Source organism: Cebus imitator, unplaced genomic scaffold, assembly GCF_001604975.1.
Source record: "Cebus imitator isolate Cc_AM_T3 unplaced genomic scaffold, Cebus_imitator-1.0 Scaffold37, whole genome shotgun sequence".
Taxonomy (NCBI): domain Eukaryota; kingdom Metazoa; phylum Chordata; class Mammalia; order Primates; family Cebidae; genus Cebus; species Cebus imitator.
Genome location: NW_016107352.1, coordinates 9,103,543 through 9,125,857, shown reverse-complemented (window position 1 = coordinate 9,125,857; position 22,315 = coordinate 9,103,543). Strand labels below are relative to the sequence as shown.

The following is a 22,315-nucleotide window of genomic DNA, read 5'->3' as shown; positions in this document are numbered from 1 at the left end:
GGCTCAGCTCAGTACATCTGGGGCCTGGGCCCAGGCCCATGGCTTTGTTCTCTGACCCCTCAAAGGTAAGCACCTGCTGTACTGCCAGGGCTGAGATGTTCCCAGTCAGCTGCCAATAACACTATGATGGAGAGTGCTGGTAAAAGCACTTCAGTGAGGTGGTAACAATGGGGTACACACTTGGGCATACATGCCATCAACTACAGGGTAGCAGTGTGGCAGGGTCCATGTGCGTGTGTGTGTGTGTGTGTGTGTGTGTGTCAGCAGCAGAGCAGCAACAGGGTGGTGGGCCCTGGTACAGTGGTTGGGGGAGGCTGCAGCCAGGTGCATGCTGGAGAGGGTCCGCCTGCAGAAGCTCTCTAATGATTAGTTGGTGCCTACCATTGAAGGAGCTAAGGGTAGCTGCTGGAAAGCACCCCTATTGGGCATCCGAAGCTGCACTGCAAGTGGGCAAGGCCAGGCAGTTACCCTGGTACAGGTTGGAAGACAGGGAGTGCTCAGATCAGACTGAGCCTGTACCATGGCCAAGAAAGCTCTGCTCTATTCAGATCCTGCAGTTAACAAAGGTCAAAGCTACCTAGAAGAAGTGGTGAGCCTTGGGAGATAGGCATCTCTGGCTGTGCTCTACTGCAGCTATTGCTATGCCAAATGCCCTGGATTCTGCACAGATTGGAGTCCTGTCCCTGATAACTCTCTGATAAGCTCTCTCTGCCAAGTCAAATGTCTGTGTGGGGAGTGGGTTCCCCTGAAGCTAGGATTCTGGGGTCCATGGCAAAAATGGGCCATTCCATACCTATTTAACTCACCCCTTTCTCAGGAGCCCCTCAGGGCCAGGAATGAGTCTTGGTGCTCAGTAGCCCAGTGCAGAGTTCCCAGCTTCCTCCTCTTTTATCCCAGGCTTTGTGTCTCCTTCTGTCCACGTTCGGTGTCATCCTGCTGAAGATCTGCTTGGAGAGTGCAGGTCTTCTCAATGGTCTGGTCTCTTGGTGGCAGCTCTTCCTGTGAGTTGTCTTGCTTAACCTGTTTTCTTAATGAAACAATGTTTGCTTCCTAAAGTTTTCAGCCTTATATATAAAATAAATTAATTCAGACTCCAATATTCCTTCACAGTTGCATACCCAGTAAATTTTATTTTATATAAATTATTTTGAAAACAATATAATAGCACTAAGATTTAAAATGACTTTTAATAAATTGAAAGAAAAAAATGGAGATTTTAAGGTCTTTTACCCCAAACCTCTAATTTTAAATTAGACTCTGAAAGTTTCCACAAATAAAAGTAATTGCTTATGTTAATTTGCAGCTAATTTTGCTACATAACATAGACACTTCTGCCTATACATGTCTTTAAAAGAATCCACTTTTATATGAATTATGTATCATTGATGTCAAGTTATTTTTATATTCAGAGAGTGAACCATTTATTTCTAATGGTATTTTCTGTTATTAGTGTGCCAAACACTTTTGCTACTGGAAAGCAATAAAATTAATCATTTTTGGCTTTGGCTGCTATTATGCACATAAACAGTGATCCTGGTGAACTTGAGTGAGAATGCTCACTGTGCTCATACTAAGCCAATTAGTGCCCAGTTATTTATTTTCACTGTAGTGGCGAGTGTGGGAGTGGTGGGGGTGGAGAAGTGGGTGGGTGATGCAGAGAGAAAGATAAGCACCACTAGCAGAGAAAAGGATACATAAAATTGGCAGAATAGTTTTCAGAACAAAAATTGTGGTAGTAAAAGAGCCAATGTCATAGGCGTTAGATAGCATTTATGACTATGTGTACTTGTGTGTGTGAAAACTTACAGGATGTACAAGTGTGTATAATTTGTCTTCAAGTTTAAGCTACAAACAGATGTAGTACTTTCATTTTAAAGTTAGGAAAATATAGTTTAACATTTTGCAATTTTTTCTATGAGCTTCTACATGCAATCCCATGCAATTGGAATTTGATAGTCCTTTCACATAGGAAAATGAGAGATAGCTAAGCATCCATTATTTAAGTCATTTTTCTGCAAGCACGGACTTAGTGTATTATCAGAGTGACAAAGGAACTAGCTATTATTCAGGAAATGTGTGACCAAGAAAATTACCTATTATTATTATTATTATTTGAGGTTGCTCTGTTGCCAGGCTGGAGTGCAATGGTGCAATCTCAGCTCACTGCAGCCTCTGCCTCCTGGGCTCAAGCAATTCTGCCTCAGCCTCCTGAGTAGCTGGGATTGTAGGTGTACACCACCATGCCCAGCTAATTTTTATATTTTTAGTAGAGATGAGGTTTCATCATGTTGGCCAGGATGGTCTCGATCCCTTGACCTCATGATCTGCCCACCTTGGCCTCCCAAAGTGCTGGGACTACAGGTGTGAGCCACCATGCCCGGGAACCTATTACATTTTTTAACAACAAAAGCAACTATGGCTGTCAGGAGATAGATGATAGATGACTAATTGATTGATAAATAGAGAGATAGATAGATAGATAGATAGATAGATAGATAGATAGATAGATAGATGCTATGCAGCTGAACTGGATTCTCTTCCTCTGTCCAGATAGTTTTACATATCTTCAACACTTAGTCATTTTTAATTAGTTCTATGTCCAGAACTATGGATATGTCCATAGTCCTTAAATATATGTCCTTAACTATCAAATATATACAAAAGAGCCAAACTGCAAGCATAAAAAAAAAAAAAAAAGCAAGGACAAGCAACATTTATCCAGTTTGTTGGTCAACTTATAAACAAATATAGCAAATTATAAATTGGTATCTTTAGTGATTATTAGAATTGTGTCACATATTAGATAATATATTATTTAGAAGTTCTGGAAAGAATCCAGTGAGTACTGTAGCTGGGGGTACAGAGAGTAGCCCCCATTTGAGATCTTGCTTCATTATCTTCACCTGGTACCTCTGTGAACCAAGGATGGGAGAGTGCTCCACCAGGAACTACTCAGTGGGTATTTTTTTCCATATATGTTAAAGCTAAAGTGCCCCTCCTATTGTGTTCAGTCCTCTAAAGTTTCTTTTACTTTCTTAGAATATTGCTGTAGAATTTTAGATCTAACCTTAAGGATTATTTTACAGATAACGAATATTGCATTCAGCATTATTAATTGCATGACCACAGCATTATTAATTGAATGATCAATTAGTGGTAAAACTGGTAATCAGACAATTGGCAAGACATCTCCAGTTTCCTTTGACTACACTCTACTGCCTTTTAAATTTCCATTTATTCTCTTTTTATTCTCAGAATTTGGCTAAGAAGCATTGGAATGTTGTCTCAGTGGCACTTCTTTAAGGATTTCTGTTTTCCAAACACACAGAAAAATCATATTGTTGACCATTTATTTTCCTTTTGTTTAATGTTTAAGACGTGTCTCTATTTTTCTCTAAATAGCCTCAAAACCAGTGGACTTGAAATTATGCACTGGCCCTGTCCCTAATACTACACAGCTGTGCAACATTCCTTGTCCAACTGAATGTGAAGTTTCACCTTGGTCAGCTTGGGGACCTTGTACTTACGAAAACTGTAATGATCAGCAAGGAAAAAAAGGTAGGTAACATTACATGCCTTTTATACCCACCAATTGTATCAAATCATGAATTATTTTTAAAATGCTCTTCTATGTTCTGTGTTTGTGGTATTTTCCAGAATGGCTAAAGACTATTAATTTGAAAAGGCGAGTAAACCTAATCCAGTGATGGTACCGGAAGATTAAAACAGTAGAATATAGGCATAAGTGTTTGTTAATTTAGACAACATGGTGGAGAATATCTTAGGCAGTTTAGTGCAATGGTTAAGAAGAGCTGTGGGGTCAGGTCTGGATTGGAAAATGTACTGTGTCTCTTACTGTTTAGATAAGTTAACTATCTAGATCTTTGTGTCCTTATCTGTAAAAGGGAGGTAATAATATCTGCCATCTACTTTGTCTCTAAGGAATGAATGAGATAAACATATAGTGCTTATGTTTCAGTGCCTGCCCCATATCTAGAGCCGAATAGATAAAGCTGCTTATTACTTTGAAGACAAAAATGTATAAATTGTATTACTTTCAAAATGCAATGATAGAGAAATAGAATAAATACAATGGTTTTCTTGTGGTGGACATGGTGAGCTAATTTTCACATGACTTCATGATTGAAAACATTTTTCTATTTTGTTTGAAAGGGCAGTCTTCTAGTGATTCTAGTATGTGTACATAGTAATAAAGAGACTTATTAATTTTGTTACACACTGTCAGGAAGGACAAGACTTAAGTGCTATTAAAGCACAAAGCAGGACTTTGAATATTCCACACTAGAGCCCTCATGGCTTATGTTCCTAATTCAGTTTTCCAGAGGGTCTAAAATCAAAGGAAGCTCAAAGAAATTGTTTCTCTGGAACCATCCAACTTCTTAGACGCTCATTTTCCAAATTTAATCATGTGACATTGTTGAAGATTTAAGAATAATAGCACTTTCATCTGGTCATCAATATTTCTGAATAGCTTGAAATTTCATTCCTTTTTTGAATATTCTTTGGCTATAGACTTTCCAACTTAACCAAAATTTATCTCTTTGTGTTCCCACCCCGGTCCTCTATGCCCTATGAGGGCCATAGATGGGTACTGTATCACATTTCTAGCCTTACCTTTGTGGTAGTAAGCTCAAGTTGCCATTTTTTTCCATTCCGTTCATTAACCCACTCACTCATTTAATGAATTGTTCCTGACCTCACAGTAGCTAGAATTTCGGGATACACCAGTGATTCAAAACAAAAATGACTTCTGCCTCCACTCCTTTCTAACTTTCACCCTGAGGTTTTAATTCAACTTTCTGAAATACTCAACCTTTGATGGTAACAATAGGTTTTTCTTTCCCCCGTAATTCAGGCTTCAAACTGAGGAAGCGGCGCATTACCAATGAGCCCACTGGAGGCTCTGGGGGAACTGGAAACTGCCCTCACTTGCTGGAAGCCATTCCCTGTGAAGAGCCTGCCTGTTATGACTGGAAAGCAGTGAGACTCGGAGACTGTGAGCCAGATAACGGGAAGGAGTGTGGTCCGGGCACGCAAGTTCAAGAGGTTGTGTGCATCAACAGTGATGGTGAGTCAAACGCATCTATTGTGTTTTTATGGATGTCCAACCCTGCATACATGTTTTTACTTACTGTTAAAATCCTGTCTTCTCTCATTACAACTGGTTCCATTTACAAATGTAGAAATAGCTGCTTCTCTCTCCTTTCCTCCTTCCCTCTCTTTCCCTGTTTCTCTTTCTCTCTCTGTCTCTTACGTTCTTAATGAAATCGTGGCAGTGGAGAGGATCCATGAATAGTAACAGGATATTGTTAAATGTGAAAACAGAACAGATCATACAGTAGAAGAATTAAATTATCATTAGGGCAGTAATTTATTAAGTTTCCAAATTTAACAATAACAAGGAAAGGTAACTTTTTAAAGTGCCTTTAAAAAAACTGTTATGGGAAATGAAATGTAAACAAAGAAGGGTTGTAGCTGTTGGTTGACTTGACTCTAAAAGTCTTTTCTTCTAACCTCCTTGACACTGTGTCTTAGCGTTATTTAATTTCCAGGCTTATGACAGCCTAGAGTTCCTGAACTGACGTTTGTTCTCTAAGGGTTCCCTATTTAGGAATGTCCTGGAGCACTGGAAAGTGGCTTTCCGGAAGATTCTTTTCCACAACCACAGGAATAACGTTGGACTTTTATAACTCATATTTATTTGATAAAATATGCTGTCTTGATGTTAATCTCTGATAAGAGATTTTTAGGTTCCTTCATAAGAGCCCTGCAACTGTTCTGGTGAGAACCCCTTACTTCAAAATCATCCCTGAGTCACACAAACCACAGGACTTCCCCAGACATAGTTTAAAACCTCTGGACATCATCTGTAAGGTTGCTCTATCTCTTGAATCCTATGACTCTGCACATCAGAGAAGCATGAGTGCTGAACCCCAGGGTCCCATGGTTGACAGTTTATGCTGTTTACAGCATATGCAGAAACATTCTGGTGCCCCCTGGGGGGTACTGTAACATCTGGTAACCGTCATAATTCCTTCCATCCTATTTTCTTCCAGCAAGCAAAATTGTTTCCTCCTGTGATTCAGTCGCTGTTCAGTATTAAAGGAAGACACTCTCTGGGGTGGGAGACTGACAGACACTGCTATTACTGAGAAATTAGCGTTTTCTCTTTGTCCAGGGTGTAATATAGTCATGCAGAACAATCTGAGCCAGTGCTTAAGTTTGAAAAGGGAAGAAGGAGATCATTGTTCCAGATCTTTCAGGATGAATTTTATATATTCTGCTTTTTAGCTGTGATAAGCATAATTAGCTGTGATATATCCTCTCTTTACTTCTTCCTTATTCTTCAATAAAGAGTGGAAAAAGGGGAGGAAGTAACACTCAGAGATTGGCAGCTAGGAAGAGAAAGCAAAAGAAGCATGTTCTCTTTCTCTTTTACTCACACTTGAAATGCTAATTTGGATCATACAATACTCTATGTTATCTTCTGAACTGCTGCAAAAACAGTAAGGATCATATTGAATTCCCTGATCATTTTTCTCAGTTCAAATAATTGTTCTTGTCCTTCCATAGACTGACAGAGGAATTAGGGTCTCAGGTATTGTAAAAAGTATTTTTGAGTGAAACAGAAAGCTAAAACGTTACTTTTGCATGGCACTTCCGCCTCAGTGTTACGTGATGAAAAATCAGACCTAGTCCGCTTAGTGCAACCCTCTTCCTGGTATTTGTGCAAATTGAATTTATTTTATATAGACTAAAGGAGCCAGCTATTTAAAAAAAGTACCAGTGGCTTAGTTTAATTTTGTTAAGTAAAACTTATTTTGCAACACAAATAATTATCTCCTGGCTTGTCTTGTGAAAAAACGGTAAAAATCAAGCAGAGGTATGAGTTAGATGTGCGTAGTTGTACTGGTAACGTATGTTATAACCTACAAAACAAATTGATAACACAATACACATGAGCTAGTTCCACTTTGCCTGCCTCACAAACAGAATGACTTTTAGAAAGATAAGAATGCAACTGATATTCAATCTGTTATTGTCCTTTACCAGGACATCTTTTCCACCATTAAATTTTATCTCCTGATCTTAATTAGTTGTAATTAATTATTACTACTTAATACATTAGCTGTTTCAACTACATGGATATGTAAAATCAAGAAAATTATTTTTTATTATAAATCTTAGAACCCGCTCAAATTTGTGTATAACCTGAGACATAATTGGGCTGATAGAATAAAACAAAAATTTGGAGACTTGTAAATACTACTCCGATATTATTGTGTGGTCACCTGGTAGGTGTTAGCAGCTGCACCAAACGTTGTTTTGTAATTAAATTGGGCCCAGGGAATTAAAGTGGATTCATCGTGCAGACTGTACCTCTAGGCCTGGGCTGCAGCTATACGTTTTGTTTTATAATTAAAGTTCGACTAGGGACATGAAGCGTTAGAGCCTGTGAAATGAACAAATAATAAAAAGACTTTTTTGTTCCCACATTCCTCACAGATTTCACAACTCTATTAATGACCTCAAAACACTTAAAATCTCTATTTGTTTTCTGAAATATTCTTTGTCAAGGCTCCCAGTGATGATTAACATTTGCTGTTGCTGCTATTCGTTTTTCCATTTGCCTTCTAAGGAGGAGGTTCGTGGGAGGGTTGTGAGAGACCCCAGGAGGAGTTTTACATAGCTTCTGTGTCTGTCAGAGAAGGAGACGGGGTGAGGGGGTGGGGGGAAGAGGGTAACAGAGTTGTAAGACAAAAGAGAGCACAAAAGACAGTTAGACTCTCCAAAAAGAGATTAACATTTCAATGTAATAAAACAAATATTGCTCATTATTTAAAGATCATCGGAAACACAATTCCAGATGTCCGAACACAAATACAGGAACCTACTTCAAAATCTGTGGTTTGGGGAATCAGAGGATGTTACACTAGTAAAAAACTCAAAACCTGCCCTATTTTAATTTTTTGGATATTTGGATATGTTTCGTTTAAAGATGTAAATCTGGCAAGGCAAGAGTATTTTGTTACCTAAATTGGCTTGTTAGAAACTGAACAAAGCAAGGCTATTGGACTGGAGCAAGGGGAAAAAATATTGTCTTGTTCCTTACTTTTGTGAGTGTAAATCAGATATTGTTTCTGTAATTCCTTCTCCTCTGCAAAAAAAAAAAAAAAAAAAAAAAAAAAAAAAAAAAAGTTGCTGTCTGTATTTTCATATTGTATGTGCTAGTTCAGATATTGAGTATTGACACTTTTCCATGTGAATTTCAAAAACCAGTTACATTATTTTGGGTTTTTTGGCATTATTTTATGAAACAGTAAACCTCAGTGGTTTCACATGCCTGAAGTTCTGTGCTACCTTCCTTTTTTTCCCCCGACATTAGTATAAGTTAGCATATAACCAATGACATGGGCATAGACAGCTCAGTTTCCTACTTTACCCAGACTGTTAAGAAACCAAAACGTACTTTTATGGAAGCAAGTCATTGTCAGTCATCATTACCCAGCTATTAATGATACAGTATAAGAGTAATGAAAGGCACCGGTTAGGCCCATCCTTGCATATTGTGTCATTCTTGAATGGGAGTTAACTGTGCTATCCAAAGGCTCTCAGCACCCCGCCAACCTGGCTGGATTCTGGTAATGCTGAAGAAGACCTGTGACTAAGCACATGTGGAGATGAGCACTGAGGCAAGACCTAAAAGCAAGTTTTTCTGCCTCTGTTGGGAACATATGTGCATATCATCAAAAGTATCAAAAGAAGTGGATTTGAAAACACTTGGGGGAAGTTGACTGTGTTAGGCTATTTGTGCATTGCTATGAAGAAATACCTGAAGCTGAGTAGTTTATAAAGAAAAGAGGTTAAATTGGCTCACAGTCCTGCAGGCTGTACAGGAAGCATGGCATGTTAGGTGCTCGGCCTCTGGCGAGGCCTCAGGAAGCTTTTACTCATGGTGGAAGGGTAGATGGGAGCAGGCATCTCACATGGCAGAGTGGAGCAACGGAGGGTGTGAAGAGGGAGATGCCACACTTTTTTAAACAACCAGCTCTCATAAGAACGAACTCACTATCATAAATAAGATCAGCACCAAGGAGATGGTGCTAAACCATTCATAAGAAATCTACCCCTGTGATCCAGTCACCTCCCACCAGACCCCACCTCCAACAATGGGGATTACATTTCAATATGAGATTTAGTGGGGATATACATCCAAACTGTATCATTGACTTTAGTGTCCAGAGCACTGGCTTGCCATGTGACTGCTTAATCTTTCTGAACTTTTTACCACCAAAAAGAAGTGGAAACGGAAGACTTGACCACTCTTTCTTTCCCAAGTAGTTCATGTCAGACTTCTTTGTTTCCATGTAGTCAGCACTAGGAGGAATATGGGGGCATATCATTTCCATATGTTGAAGAAAATATAAGAATTTTGAAAATTTATACAACTAGAGAACAGGACTCATTGTGGAAAGAGATGGGGAAAGATAGTGCCCTGTTTTAAGTCCTATAGTACAATTTGTAGGTAGTGTATTAACTGTATAAATATGGAATTTTTGCCCAGACATGTATTTATTAAAAAGTAACAATTTGAAGAGGGAAAGAGGTAAGTGGGACAATTGTTAGAAGATTGGGAGAAAAGCATGCCAGGAATAGAAAAAGAGAAATTATAGTACTCATCGTTGAGACTAATATTTTGAATGATTCAGAATATTTATAGATTCTTCCAGAAGCATAGGTCAGGTCCAGGATTAAGATGCATGGAGCTTAAGGATGTGCTCCTGGTAGAAACCAGTAAGAAAAGGGGAAATAAAGAAGCAAAATAGAGAAAAGACAATGGGTCTTGGGTTTCTAAAACCATTCCCAGGTTTAGTGATTCGCTAGGAGGATTCACCTTACATTCGTACCTATCAGCATGACTTACCAAAATGATAGCATGCAAAACAAAATCAGGAAAAGGAAAAGGTACATGGGGCAAAGTCCAGAGAAAAGATGAGTCCCAGAAACTTCCAATTATCCACATTGGCCAGACAACCCTAATGTTGAGGGATAATCAGTCTGAGGTCAGGAATTAGGCTACAGCTGCAGAATCTGAAAGATGGGTGCAAAGAGCCAGTGAAAGGTATCCCACGCGATCGAAACTGGCCAGCAACCCTGTCCATTACAAAAGGAAATCCAGTTATGTGGTAAGGAATATAAATGTTGTATAAACTAAAATGAACCAAAGACTCGATTATACGGTGTCTTCTACGCCCATGAGAATATGCAATTTTCCGGTCCACTGCCACTTAGGAGGTTCCTGGATTCCCAATGAAATTGAAATAATTCTATTTGAATTTTAATGCAAAAAGGAGCTTCAAAAGGCTGGAAAACCTAAAGACTCCCAGTAGCAGACATTCAGATTGTTTAATATTGGAAAATGTTAGAATATCTTTTTAAGAACTTAAAATGGAAGAACATGTTTATAAATATTTTTGTGCCTTTCTATCAGGGAAATACCTTTTGTGCCATATTTTATCATTATTTATCAGTGATAAGTTTGAACATCGTAATACGCAAGAAAGAGTGCTAGACAAAAAGTTAAAATGTGTTTATACAATGGAACGACCTAAATAAGATTTGCTTTTGAAACCTTGGTGAGAACTTTGAGTTCAGATCAATTCAAATATCTATGGAATTAGATGAGAACACAACTTCAAACGCATGATCATTCTTTGGAACTGGAATCTGCTTCTTAACACAAATTACAAAGGCATTATGTGGAAAAACCTTTTAAATGCAAGAATCCATCCTATAACTGAATTGTTTTTCCATAATTTAAGCAAAAAGTCTAATAAGAAATTTCCTTCCTGTAGAATGTTATGCCTTCTAATGTGTTTGAAATATAATTAGGTTGGATATTACGTTAAATCTAAGGTCTCTTGCTTACAAGTAGGATCATCTAACACTATTGGTAGGCGTCTGCTTCCTGTAATTGGGTTGCGATTCTCTATTTAATTTGTCATAAAGATAAAAGTCATTATAACCTTTTAGAAAAATTCAGTCAATAAGTTTTCCTTCAGTGTTGGTGTGTAGTAATCACAATTTTATCTTAGACTATAAAAATTTGGCATCAGACACCCTAATTTGCTATATATTGGTATATGTGTCTGTGTATGTATTACAATATACTTGGATATGTTAGTAAAAATTATTTTTTTAAGAAAACCATTAGAGTTTAGCCAATGTTCTTTGTTATTTTGAATGGCAATGTTGTAGCAAAGAGTAGGATTTTCTGAATGATTTTATTTATTTTTAAAAGTAGGGTAGATGTAGCAGAGACCTCAGATAAAAATTAAGTAATTATTTACCACTTAGTGATACAAATTCCCCACTGAATGTTAGCTACCACTTCAAATGGCAAATATAAAATAGCTGTTGACTTTGTCATAGATGGTGGGTGCCTTAACACAACCCAGAGCAACGAGTTTTCTCTTTATTTCCTTTGAGAGTCAGGGTCTCACTATGTTGCCCAGGTTGCTCTTGAATTCCTGGGTGCAAGCAATCTTCCTACCTTAGCTTCCCAAGTAGCTGGAGCAACAGTGCCATGACACTGTGCCTGGCCAAAGCCAGTACAGACAGTGGAAACTTTCAGTGAAATTGGGCAGGAATTTAATTATGAAACCTGATGAATTTCTTATGTTAGTGAACCTCTCGTTTGCTTTGATTCCCTTAATATCCACCTCCTCTGTAAAATGTTGTCTTCCCATGACTTCGTTGATTCTGTGTTTCCGATTCTCTTTCCACCTCTCAGACCATGTATCATTTAACTATTGCTAGGTAACAAACCACCTCAAAACTTAGTGACTGCAATCATGAAGATGCAGAAGTGCTTGTTGAGGTTTCACCTGAGCTCTTTTGTGAAAGTTCAGCTGTGGCTGAAAGGTTCACATGGCCTCCTTCATGTATCTGGCAGTTGGTGCTGTCAGCTGGGGTACATTGGTACCCCACTGGTACATGGACTCTCATCCTCCAATAAGCTAGATCAGCTGTTTCTTATATGGTGGCTTTCTGGCACAATTTCAATAGGACCAAGCAAAAGCTGAAAGTCATCTCTCACACAGTATCACTTCATCCACCTTCTACCAGTCAAAGCAAGTCACAAGTGACAATACAGATTTAATGGGTAGGAAAATAGACTCTGCCGTTTGATGGGTTGTATAGCAAAGAATTATGGCAAAAATTTACTACAGTCTACTCTCTGGTCAAATTATTTTCATTCCTGTCACATGTAAAATATACGCCCTCCCCACCCAAGACCACAAAAATTCTCATGCACTTACATCATCAGGCTTAAAGTTTGCTATGATGGTTTGCATCTGTTTCAAATATGGATGTAGCTACTCTTGAATCAGAGGTCTGTGAATGAAAAGAACAAGATATCTTCCACTAATTCCCTTCACACATACAGCATACACTATTGTGATTTTCCTTTCAGTGGAGAATCACTCTCCCATTCACAACTGAGAAAAGCAGGACGCATTCAGCCATTTCTGCCCTGTGACAACTCTTTCTATTATTTTACCTTAAGTTCCAAGTAAGTGCAAAACCTGTAGTCTTGTTACATAGGTATACGTGTGCTGTGGTGGGTTGCTGCACCTATCAGCCTGTCAGCTAGGTTTAAAGTCCTGCATCATTAGCTGTTTGTCTTAATGCTCTTCCTCCGCCCCACCCCCGACATGCCCCGGTGTGTATTGTTTCCCTTCCTGTTTCCATGTGTTCTCACTGTTCAATTCGTACCTATGGTGTTTGGTTTTCTGTTCCTGTGTTCATTTGCTGAGGATGATGGTTTTCAGCTTCATCCATGTCCCTGCAAACAACATGGTCTCATTTTCTTTTATGGCTGCACAGTATCTTATGGTGTATATGTAACACATTTTCTTTATCCAGTCCATCATTGACGTGCATTTGGGTTGGTTCCATGTCTTTGCTATTATAAATAGTGCTACAGTAAACATACATATCCAGCCTGTTCACCTTATAACGGGAACAGAGAAAGTTCCTTGATTAGGCTCTACTTTTGTTCTCCGGGAATTGCTTTCTACTCCACTGTTTTTCTTGATTCTTTCATTATGAGCTCTTGAAATTTCCCCTAAAGTATCTTTCCTTTGCCATAGAAATGGCTTAGATTTGTACTTGACAAACTTTCTCAGTCAGCCTCCTGACCATGGAAATTAGAGAGGCCAAAGGACTTTATTTTTTCATTTTGAACTGTCTGAATTTCTCAAAGTCTAAGTTGGCAAAGTTTTGCCAATGCAGCACCCTTAAAATGTTTTGAGTTTTCTACATAAGTCATTGGGTATCACTGTGTGCCCCAAAAGCCACATCCATAACTGTCTTTCAAACAGCTTTCTTTTTTCTTTGGGCTCTATGGGAGTGTGCTGTGGGAAATGCTTCTAGGATTCTTATAAGCCCTTTAGTCTAGCTGAGAGGATTTTCTGGGAATCACCTGAGGCTTTCTGTGGTGTTATAAATGAATTATTAGCTAGATCCCAGATTTGATTTGTACCTTAGGTCATTTCGTGCTTTTTTCCCAGAGAGGTATGGATGAGAAATAGTTTTGTTTCTTTCATTTTATAATAGCTCGGCATCTTCTAAATTCCAATTGCAAATTGAATTATTTCTTCTCTACTTTCTCTTCTCATACCATATCGTTCTCAGAAGAAAAAGAAAACATTAAATTTTCTTTTTGGGAATTTCTTTATCTAGATACATACATTTTCTATCTAAGTTTCCACAAGAAATAGTTTTGCCAATTTTTTACCACTACATGATGTAATATGTACATTATGGAACTAATTCTTCACTAACAATCTTCTCACCTACTTTTGCTGATCTAGATTCATTGGGTAGGAAAATAGACTCTGCCTTTTGATAGGAGAATTATGGAAAATGATTTATTATTTAGTATCTGTCTCTATCCTTCACTAACAATCTTGCCTGCTTTCAGCCTTTACCCACACTAAGTCTCCAAGCCAATGCTGCTACTTTTAGGTTTTCTTAAAGCAGCATCTTATTGCTACATATTCAGTTCTATACCAGCTGTGTATACAGCATAGCAAATTAACCCAAGCTTAATATTTTGTGTTTGTTTTGTTTTGTTTGTCACAATTCTATTAGTTGGGTGGGCAGTTCCTGTGTTGTTTCTGTGTGATCTACTCTTGCAGCTGCATTTAGCTGAAGAGCTGGCATGGGTGGAATGGCCCAAGTTGGCCCCACTAACGTCAGTGAAGGTGCCTCATTTTATCCCCAGTTGTCCGCTCATGTTCCAGTAGACTAGACTGGCTGCTTTTCTAGCTGGCCTCAAGACAATTCTGTAGGAGGGAAAACCAACTGAATGGACACTTAATGCCTAGGTTCTGAACTCCTGTAAGATCTCTTCTGCCACATTCTATGGGTCAAAGCAAGTCTCAAATCTAACAAGGCTCAAGGAATAATGGAATAGATTACACCTTTTGATGAGAAGTACTGGCCAGAATTTGTGGACTTACTGAATCTAGCACATGCTACTTCCTCTGTTTGCTCTACGCTATATTCTTTCTCTGATCATTTCTTAAAGGTTTACATTTCCTTTTAACTGTCTGCTTTACAGCCATACCCGGAAGTGCCAGCCAAACCCTACTGGCATTTTAAACTCACTGTGTTCCAAAGTCATACTGATCATCTTTTCTCCAAAATCAGTTTCTCTTTCAGTTTTTCCAACCTAGTTCACAACACTACAATTTATTCAATTCTCAATCCTGCGGATAGAGTGACATCTGTGAAGAGACATAAAGGAGATGAGAAAGTAAATCCTGTGAGAATTTGAGAAGAGAACATTTAGGGCAGAAGGAACATTAAATGCAAGACCCAGAGGTACAAAACACTTTGAATATTTAAGGAACAACAAGGTGGCCAGCGTGACTGGAGTAGAATGTGTTAGGGAAAGATTATTGGGTGATGAATTTAAAGAGGCTGCAGAGGCTTGAGACCATTCAGGGGCGTTGGCTTTTATTCTAAGATGAGAATCTGTTGGAGAGTTTGAAACAAGGGACCAGAACTGACTTGTTTTTAAAGAATCGCTGATGTTGTTCTGTTGAGAACAAACTTAGGGAGAGCAGAGAAGCAGCAGTGAGGTGGCTGTAGCTTCAGCCATAATTCCAATGAGAGATGACAGCGTGACTTAGATAAGGGTTGCAACAGTGGAGGGGGCAGTGCTAATTTAAAAGAATTACACTAATTAGGGAAAACTAGGGCAGGAAGCCGAGATGTTGGCGTCCTTGAATCAAGTTTTCCTTATATTGGTATTACAGGTCTCTACCATAGATCCTCTCTTGATCACATCATTCAGCTGCTTGAAATCTTTTGTGTTTATTTTTGAGACAGAGTCTCAGTCTGCCACCCAGGCTGGAGTACGGTGTTGTGATCGCAGCTCACTGCAACCTCTACCTCCTGGGTTCCGGTGAGTCTTCTTCCTCGGCCTCCCAAGTAGTTGGAATTACGGGCATGCACCAACATGCATGGCTAATTTTCGTATTTTAGTAGAGACGGGGCCTCACCATATTGGCCAGGCTGGTCTTGAACTCCTGACCTCAAGTGATCTGCCCACCTCGGTCTCTAAAAGTGTTGGGATTACAGGTATGAGCCACCGCGCCGGGATAGAAATCTTTTACTCACTTCCTATTGCCTTCTGCATGAAGTTCATTTGGGAATCACAGAATGTCCTACCCGATCTAATCCTGTCCATTTTACTGGTTGGCTTTCCTGCCCCTCCCTTCATTACAACATTGCACATTTTATGAAATTTGGAATGCAGTCATTTACAGTTTACTGTTCCCCACTATTTCTTTGATACTGTTGCTTACTATGGGGTAGGCATCATGTCTTAATTATTTTTGCATGCCTGTTTCCTAGCACTGTGCTTCACATAACAGATTGTCAATAAATCTTTGAACCATCACTAATTTCTGTCTTCCTTTTATCCCTAAACATCACATATTTTCAAGAGAAGACATGTAATTTCTCCTTAAATAAACTTTTATTATTGCCCTCACTGCAAATTCAAACTTGGCCTACCAGATGTCAAATAAAGCATGACACCAAATTGCACACCCTATTAACATCTCAGTATGCCTTCAAATTCCATTACTTTCATGTCCCAGTACACTAGAGCAAAAGAGCTACTGTATTTGCATAGGAACAAAAAGTAAAGGTACAGAAAAACTTGAAATTTGAAGGATTCCTCCCACAGTATTTTATCATTAGACCCTGTTTTACTGAGATTTAACTTTCTGGAGACCAGACATTGCAGTACTGACTCTAGGTTCACAGGCTAACTTTCCCACTTTCTTTGGTGAGTTCCTTAAATCTGTAGTGACTAAGTTTCCTTATCTGTGAAATAAGAATAATACAGTTACCTGTTTACAATGCTGTTCTGTAGTACAAATGAGTTAATATATGCTAAATGCTAGGAATTGTTCCTAGTATATGCTATTTAAGTGTTTGTTGTTAAAATTCCTCTAAGGTGGGTTTAATATAGACAAAGTTAGCTGAACACAGAAATTTCCTTTTTTTAAATTTGGTTACAGATAAGAATTTTTTTGCTTACTGTAGTAGTCCATCCTCACACTGTTACAATGATACTATCTGAGACTGGCTAATTTATAAAAGAAAGAGGTTTAATTGACTCACTGTTCCACATGGCTGAAGAGGCCTCCCTCAGAAAACTTACAATTATGGTGGAAGGCAAAGGGGAAGCAAGGCATATCTTACATGGCAGCAGGAGAGAGAGAGAGCAAAGGGAGAACTGCCAAACACTTTTAAAGACCATCAGCTCTTGTCAGAACTCCCTCACTATCATGAGAACAGTATGGGGGAAACCATTGCCATAATCCAAATACCTCCCATGAGGTCCCTGCCTGGTAGGGCTTACAATTCAGATTGCAATTCAAGATGAGATTTGGGTGGGGACACAGCCAAACCGTACTACTTAGCAAATACTTGATTACATGATTTGCAGCCTAGCTCATTTATATTCATAACACACATATCAGATAAGTGACCTCATTTTCAAAGCACATAAATATGGTCTTAAGTAAATGAGTGCCCACTCTATTTGTGATCAGAAAATAAATATATAATAAAATTCCATAATGAAAAAAAATTTTCACCTGTTTGGCAGAGAAACAGACCTCTTAATTGACCCTGAGCTAATATCTTTTGAATAGAACAATATTATGTGAGTTTGACCAAACTTATAACATTATTGTAACAATGTTATTAATATTAGAGTAGATTTGAAGTGCACGTTTTTTATTTGTATAGCATAAGAACTACACTGAATGTGTCACGCTAGAATTGTAGTTTTCTGTTTTTAGAAGATAACAAGTTACTGACTGCGGCCAGAAATTGGACTTTACTTATGTACAAGCAATCTCAGTTGTTTAAATACAGCAATTAAATATAATTGCTGTAGAAAGACAGTTAAATATAATTTTTAAAAGAAAGCTGTAGTAATCTTTGAACTTAAAGACCTCTGGTACTTAGACCTGTGTTAAGTCGAAGGTGAGGAAGATACATCCTTAAAAAAATGTCACCAGGAACCGACATCAGGAAGCGAAAGAAGAGACACTACTTAGCTGTGATTCTCAAGCTGAGATTTCTTATCTCAGGAACACCTATGGTTGAAACAGGGAATATGGTATAGCAAGCTACAAGATTAATACAGTACATTTCCTAGCTTTCAGTTTTGCTAGTAGGCTAAAAAGGGGTAAGGAATTTAAGTAAATTAACTCATTAAAATTTTTAAATGTTCAATCTTACATTGAAATTGCTGAATTGATATAAAATTATAGAAGGTTCACATACATTACGCTGCTTGCCTCCTCAACATTCTTTCATTCCCTTCTATCACACACTGTGCCCTGAGTTTTCTTCTTCTTTTTTTTTTTTTTTTTTTGCCTCCCATGATATATGGGGATTATGGGAGCTAGAGTTGAAGATGAGATTTGGATAGAGACATAGCCAAACTGTATCATGAACATATTATAACTTGTTCTGAATTAATTTCTTCTACTGCCTTTCATTTTCTTAATGAGCAAACATTTATTATCCAAGTCATTTAGGCACCTGAATTTTAGAATCTTCACACTGGCTTTTACTCCATCTGTCTTTAACATTCACGAAGTTTACTTGAAAGTTGTCTTTTCTTTCATAACAATTTATTTTATTTTATTATTATTATTATTATTCTTTAAGTTCTGGGGTACATGTGCAGAACATGCAGGTTTGATACATAGATATACACATGTCATGGTGGCTGCTGCATCCATCACCCTGTCATCTACATTAGGTATTTCTCCTAATGCTAATCTTCCTCTATTCCCTCAACCCTTGCTATCCGTACCCTAGCCCCTACAACCCCCGACAGGCCTTGGTTTGTGATGTTCCCCTTCCTGTGTCCATGTGTTCTTATTGTTCAACACCCACTTATGAATTAGAACATGCAATGTTTGTTTTTCTGTTCTTGTGTCAGTTTGCTGAGAAAGATGGTCTCCAGCTTCATCCATGTCCCTGCAAAGGACATGAACTCATCCTATTTATAGCTGCATAGTATTCCATGGTATATATGTACCACATTTTCTTTCTTTTTTTAAAATTACACTTTAAGTTCTGGGGTACTTGAACAGATTGTGCAGAATTGTTACATAGGTATACACACGCCATGGTGGTTTGCTGCGTCCATCCCCCATACATTAGGTATCTTCTAATGTTATCCTTCCCCAATCCCGCAACCCCCTGCTATCCCTCCCCTAGTCACCCCAACCCCCCAAGAGGCCCCAGTGTGTGATGTTCCCCTCCCTGTGTCCATGTTTTTTCATTGCTCAACACCCACTTATGAGTAAGAAAATGTGGTGTTTGGTTTTCTGTTCTTCTGTCAGCTTGCTAAGAATGATGCTTTCCTGCTTCATCCATGTCCCTGCAAAGGATATGAACTCATCCTTTTTTATGGCTGCATAGTATTCCATGGTGTTTATGTGTCACATTTTCTTTATCCAGTCTACCACTGGTGGATATTTGGATTGGTTTCAAGTCTTTGCTATTGTAAACAGTGCCACAGTGAACATACATGTGCATTTGTCTTCATAATAGAACGATTTATAATCCTTTGGGTATATACCCAGTGAAGGGATTGCTGGGTCAAATGGTATTTCTATTTCTAGATCCTTGAGGAATAGCCACACTGTCTTCCACAATGGTTGAACTAATTTACACTCCCACCAACATTGTAAAAGCGTCCCTATTTCTCCACATCCTCTCCAGCATCTGTTGTCTCCCGATTTTTTAATGATAGCCATTCTAACTGGCGTGAGATGGTATCTCAATGTTGTTTGGGCTTGCATTTCTCTATGACCAGTGATGATGAGCATTTTTTCATATGTTTGTTGGTAGCATAAATGTCTTCTTTTGGGAAGTGTCTGTTCTTATCCTTTGCTTACTTTTTGATGGGCTTGTTTTTTTCTTGTAAAGTTAAGTTCTTTGTAGATTCTGGATATTAGCCCTTTGTCAGATGGGTAGGTTGCAAAAATTGTTTCCCATTCTGTTGTTGCCGGGTCACTGTAATGATAGTTTCTTTTGCTGTGCAGAAGCTCTTAAGATTAATTAGATCCCATTTGTCTCTTTTGGCTTTTGTTGCCATTGCTTTTGGTGTTTCAGTCATGAAGTCCTTGACTACGCCTGTGTCCTGAATGGTATTACCTAGGTTTTCTTCTAGGTTTTTTTTGGCGGGGGACGGAGTTTCGCTCTTGTTACCTAGGCTGGAGTGCAATGGTGCGATCTCGGCTCACCGCAACCTCCGCCTCCTGGGTTCAGGCAATTCTCCTGCCTCAGCCTCCTGAGTAGCTGGGATTACACGCACGCGTCACCATGCCCAGCTAATTTTTTGTATTTTTAGTAGAGACGGGGTTTCACCGTGTTGACCAGGATGGTCTCAATCTCTTGACCTCGTGATCCACCCGCCTCGGCCTCCCAAAGTGCTGGGATTACAGGCTTGAGCCACCGCGCCCGGCTCTTCTAGGTTTTTTATGGTGTTAGGTCTTATGTTTAAATCTTTAATCCATCTGGAGTTAATTTTTATATAAGGTATAAGGAAGAGGTCTGGTTTCTACACATGGCTAGCCAGTTTTTCCAACACCATTTATTAAACAGGGAATCCATTCCCCACTGCTTGTTTTTGTCCAGTTAGTCAAAGATCAGATGACTGTAGATATGTGATGTTACTTCTGGGGCCTCTGTTCTGTTCCATTGGTCTATGTCTCTGTTTTGTTAACAGCACCATGTTGTTTTGATTACTGTAGCCTTGTAGTATAGTTTGAAGTCAGGTAGTGTGATGTCTCTGGCTTTGTTCTTTTTGCTTAGGATTCTCTTGGCTATGCGGGCACTTTTTTGGTTCCATATGAAGTTTAAGTATTTTTTTTCCAGTTCTGTGAAGGTCAATGGGAGCTTGATGGGAATAGCATTGGATAGCATTGAATCTATAAATTACTTTGGGCAGTATGGCCATTTTCATGATATTGATTCTTCCTAACCATGAGCATGGAATGTTTTTCCATCTGGTTTGTGTGCTCTTTTATTTCCTTGAGCAGTGGTTTGTAGTTCTCCCTGAAGAGGTCCTTCACATCCCTTGTTAGTTGTATTCCTACGTATTTTATTCTTTTTGTAGCATTTGTGAATGGGAGCTCACTCATGATTTTGCTCTCTTTAAGTCTGTTATTGGTGTATAGGAATGCTTGTGATTTCTGCACATTGATTTTGTACCCTGGGACTTTGTTGAAGTTGCTTATCTTAAGGGGATTTTGGGCTGAGATCATGGGGTCTTCTAAATATACAATCATGTAATCTGAAAATAGACACAATTTGACTTCCTCTTTTTCTAATTGAATACCTTTGTTTCTTTTTCTTGCCTGATTGCCCTGGCTAGAACTTTGAATACTATGTTGAATAGGAGTGGTAAGAGAGGGCATCCTTGTCTAGTGCCAGATTTCAAAGGGAATGCTTCCAGTTTTTGCCCATTCAATATGATATTGGCTGTTGTTTTGTCATAAAGAGCTCTTATTATTTTGAGATACGTTCTGTTGGTATCTATTGAGATTTTTTTGAGATTTCTTAGCATAAAGGGCTGTTGAATTTTGATGAAGAACTTCTCTGCATCTATTGAGATAATCATGTGGTTTTTGTCTTTGGTTCTGTTTATGTGCTGGATTACATGTATAGATTTGTGTTTGTGGAACCAACCTTGAATCCAAAGGATGAAGCCAACTGGATCATGATGGATAAGCTTTTTGATGTGCTGTTGGATTCAGTTTGCCAATATTGTTTTGAGGATTTTTGCATCAATGTTCATTATGGATGTTGGCCTGAAATTTTCTTTTTTAGTTGCATCTCTAAAAAAGGTTTTGGTATCAGGATAGAAGTCTTCAGGTTTTGGTATCAGGATAATGTTGGTCTTATAAACTGAGTTAGGGAGGATTCTCTCTTTTTGTATTGTTTGGAGTAGTTTCTGAAGGAATTGTACCGGCTCCTCTTTGTACCTCTGGTAGAATTCTGCTGTGAACCTGTCTGGTCCTGGACTTTTTTTGGTTTGTAGGCTATTAATTGATGTCTCAATTTCAGACCTTGTTATTGGTGTATTCAGGAATTTAACTTCTTCCTGGTTTAATCTTGGGAGGGTGTAAGTGTCCAGGAATTTATCTATTTTTTCTAGATTTACTGGTTTATTTGCATAGAGGTGTTTGTAGTATTCTCTAATGGTATTTATTTTAGAAAAAGCGTCTCTGTCTCCCAGGCTGAAGTGTAATGGCGTGACCACAGCTCACTGTAGCCCTCAAACTCCTAGGCTCAAATGATCCTTCTGCCTCAGCCTCCCAAGCAGCTGGGACAACAGGTGTGCACCTCCAGGACCAGCTAGTTGTTTTAATTTGAATTTTTATTTTATTTTTTTTTGTAGAGTTGAAGTCTTACTCTATGTCCTGGGATGTTCTCTAACACCTGGGATCAATCATTTCTCCTGCCTTGGCCTCCCAAAGTGCTGGAATTAGAGGCATGAGCCACCATGCCCAGCCTGAAGCCCTGTTTAATTCTTACCTATAGCCCTTACTTAAACCAGTAAAGTCTCTTTATTGTTTTTATCCCAGAAGAGGTCTAAATGATATAGAAAGAGTGGAGAGGGAAAGTTCCTGCTTTGAACAAGTGGCTGTTAGGCTTAGACTCACAGATG

The 22,315-nt window shown here is 38.7% G+C and overlaps 1 protein-coding gene across 1 annotated transcript in view; it reads left to right on the top strand.

The window, feature by feature from the left end:
• Window positions 1–22,315, top strand: part of THSD7A (thrombospondin type 1 domain containing 7A) — a 493,191-nt gene that overhangs the window by 287,429 nt on the left and 183,447 nt on the right. The window contains exons 5-6 of the mRNA XM_017525230.2: window positions 3,403–3,558; window positions 4,877–5,089. Of these exons, the coding sequence (XP_017380719.1) occupies window positions 3,403–3,558; window positions 4,877–5,089 (369 nt within the window). The remainder of the gene's footprint in view (window positions 1–3,402; window positions 3,559–4,876; window positions 5,090–22,315) is intronic.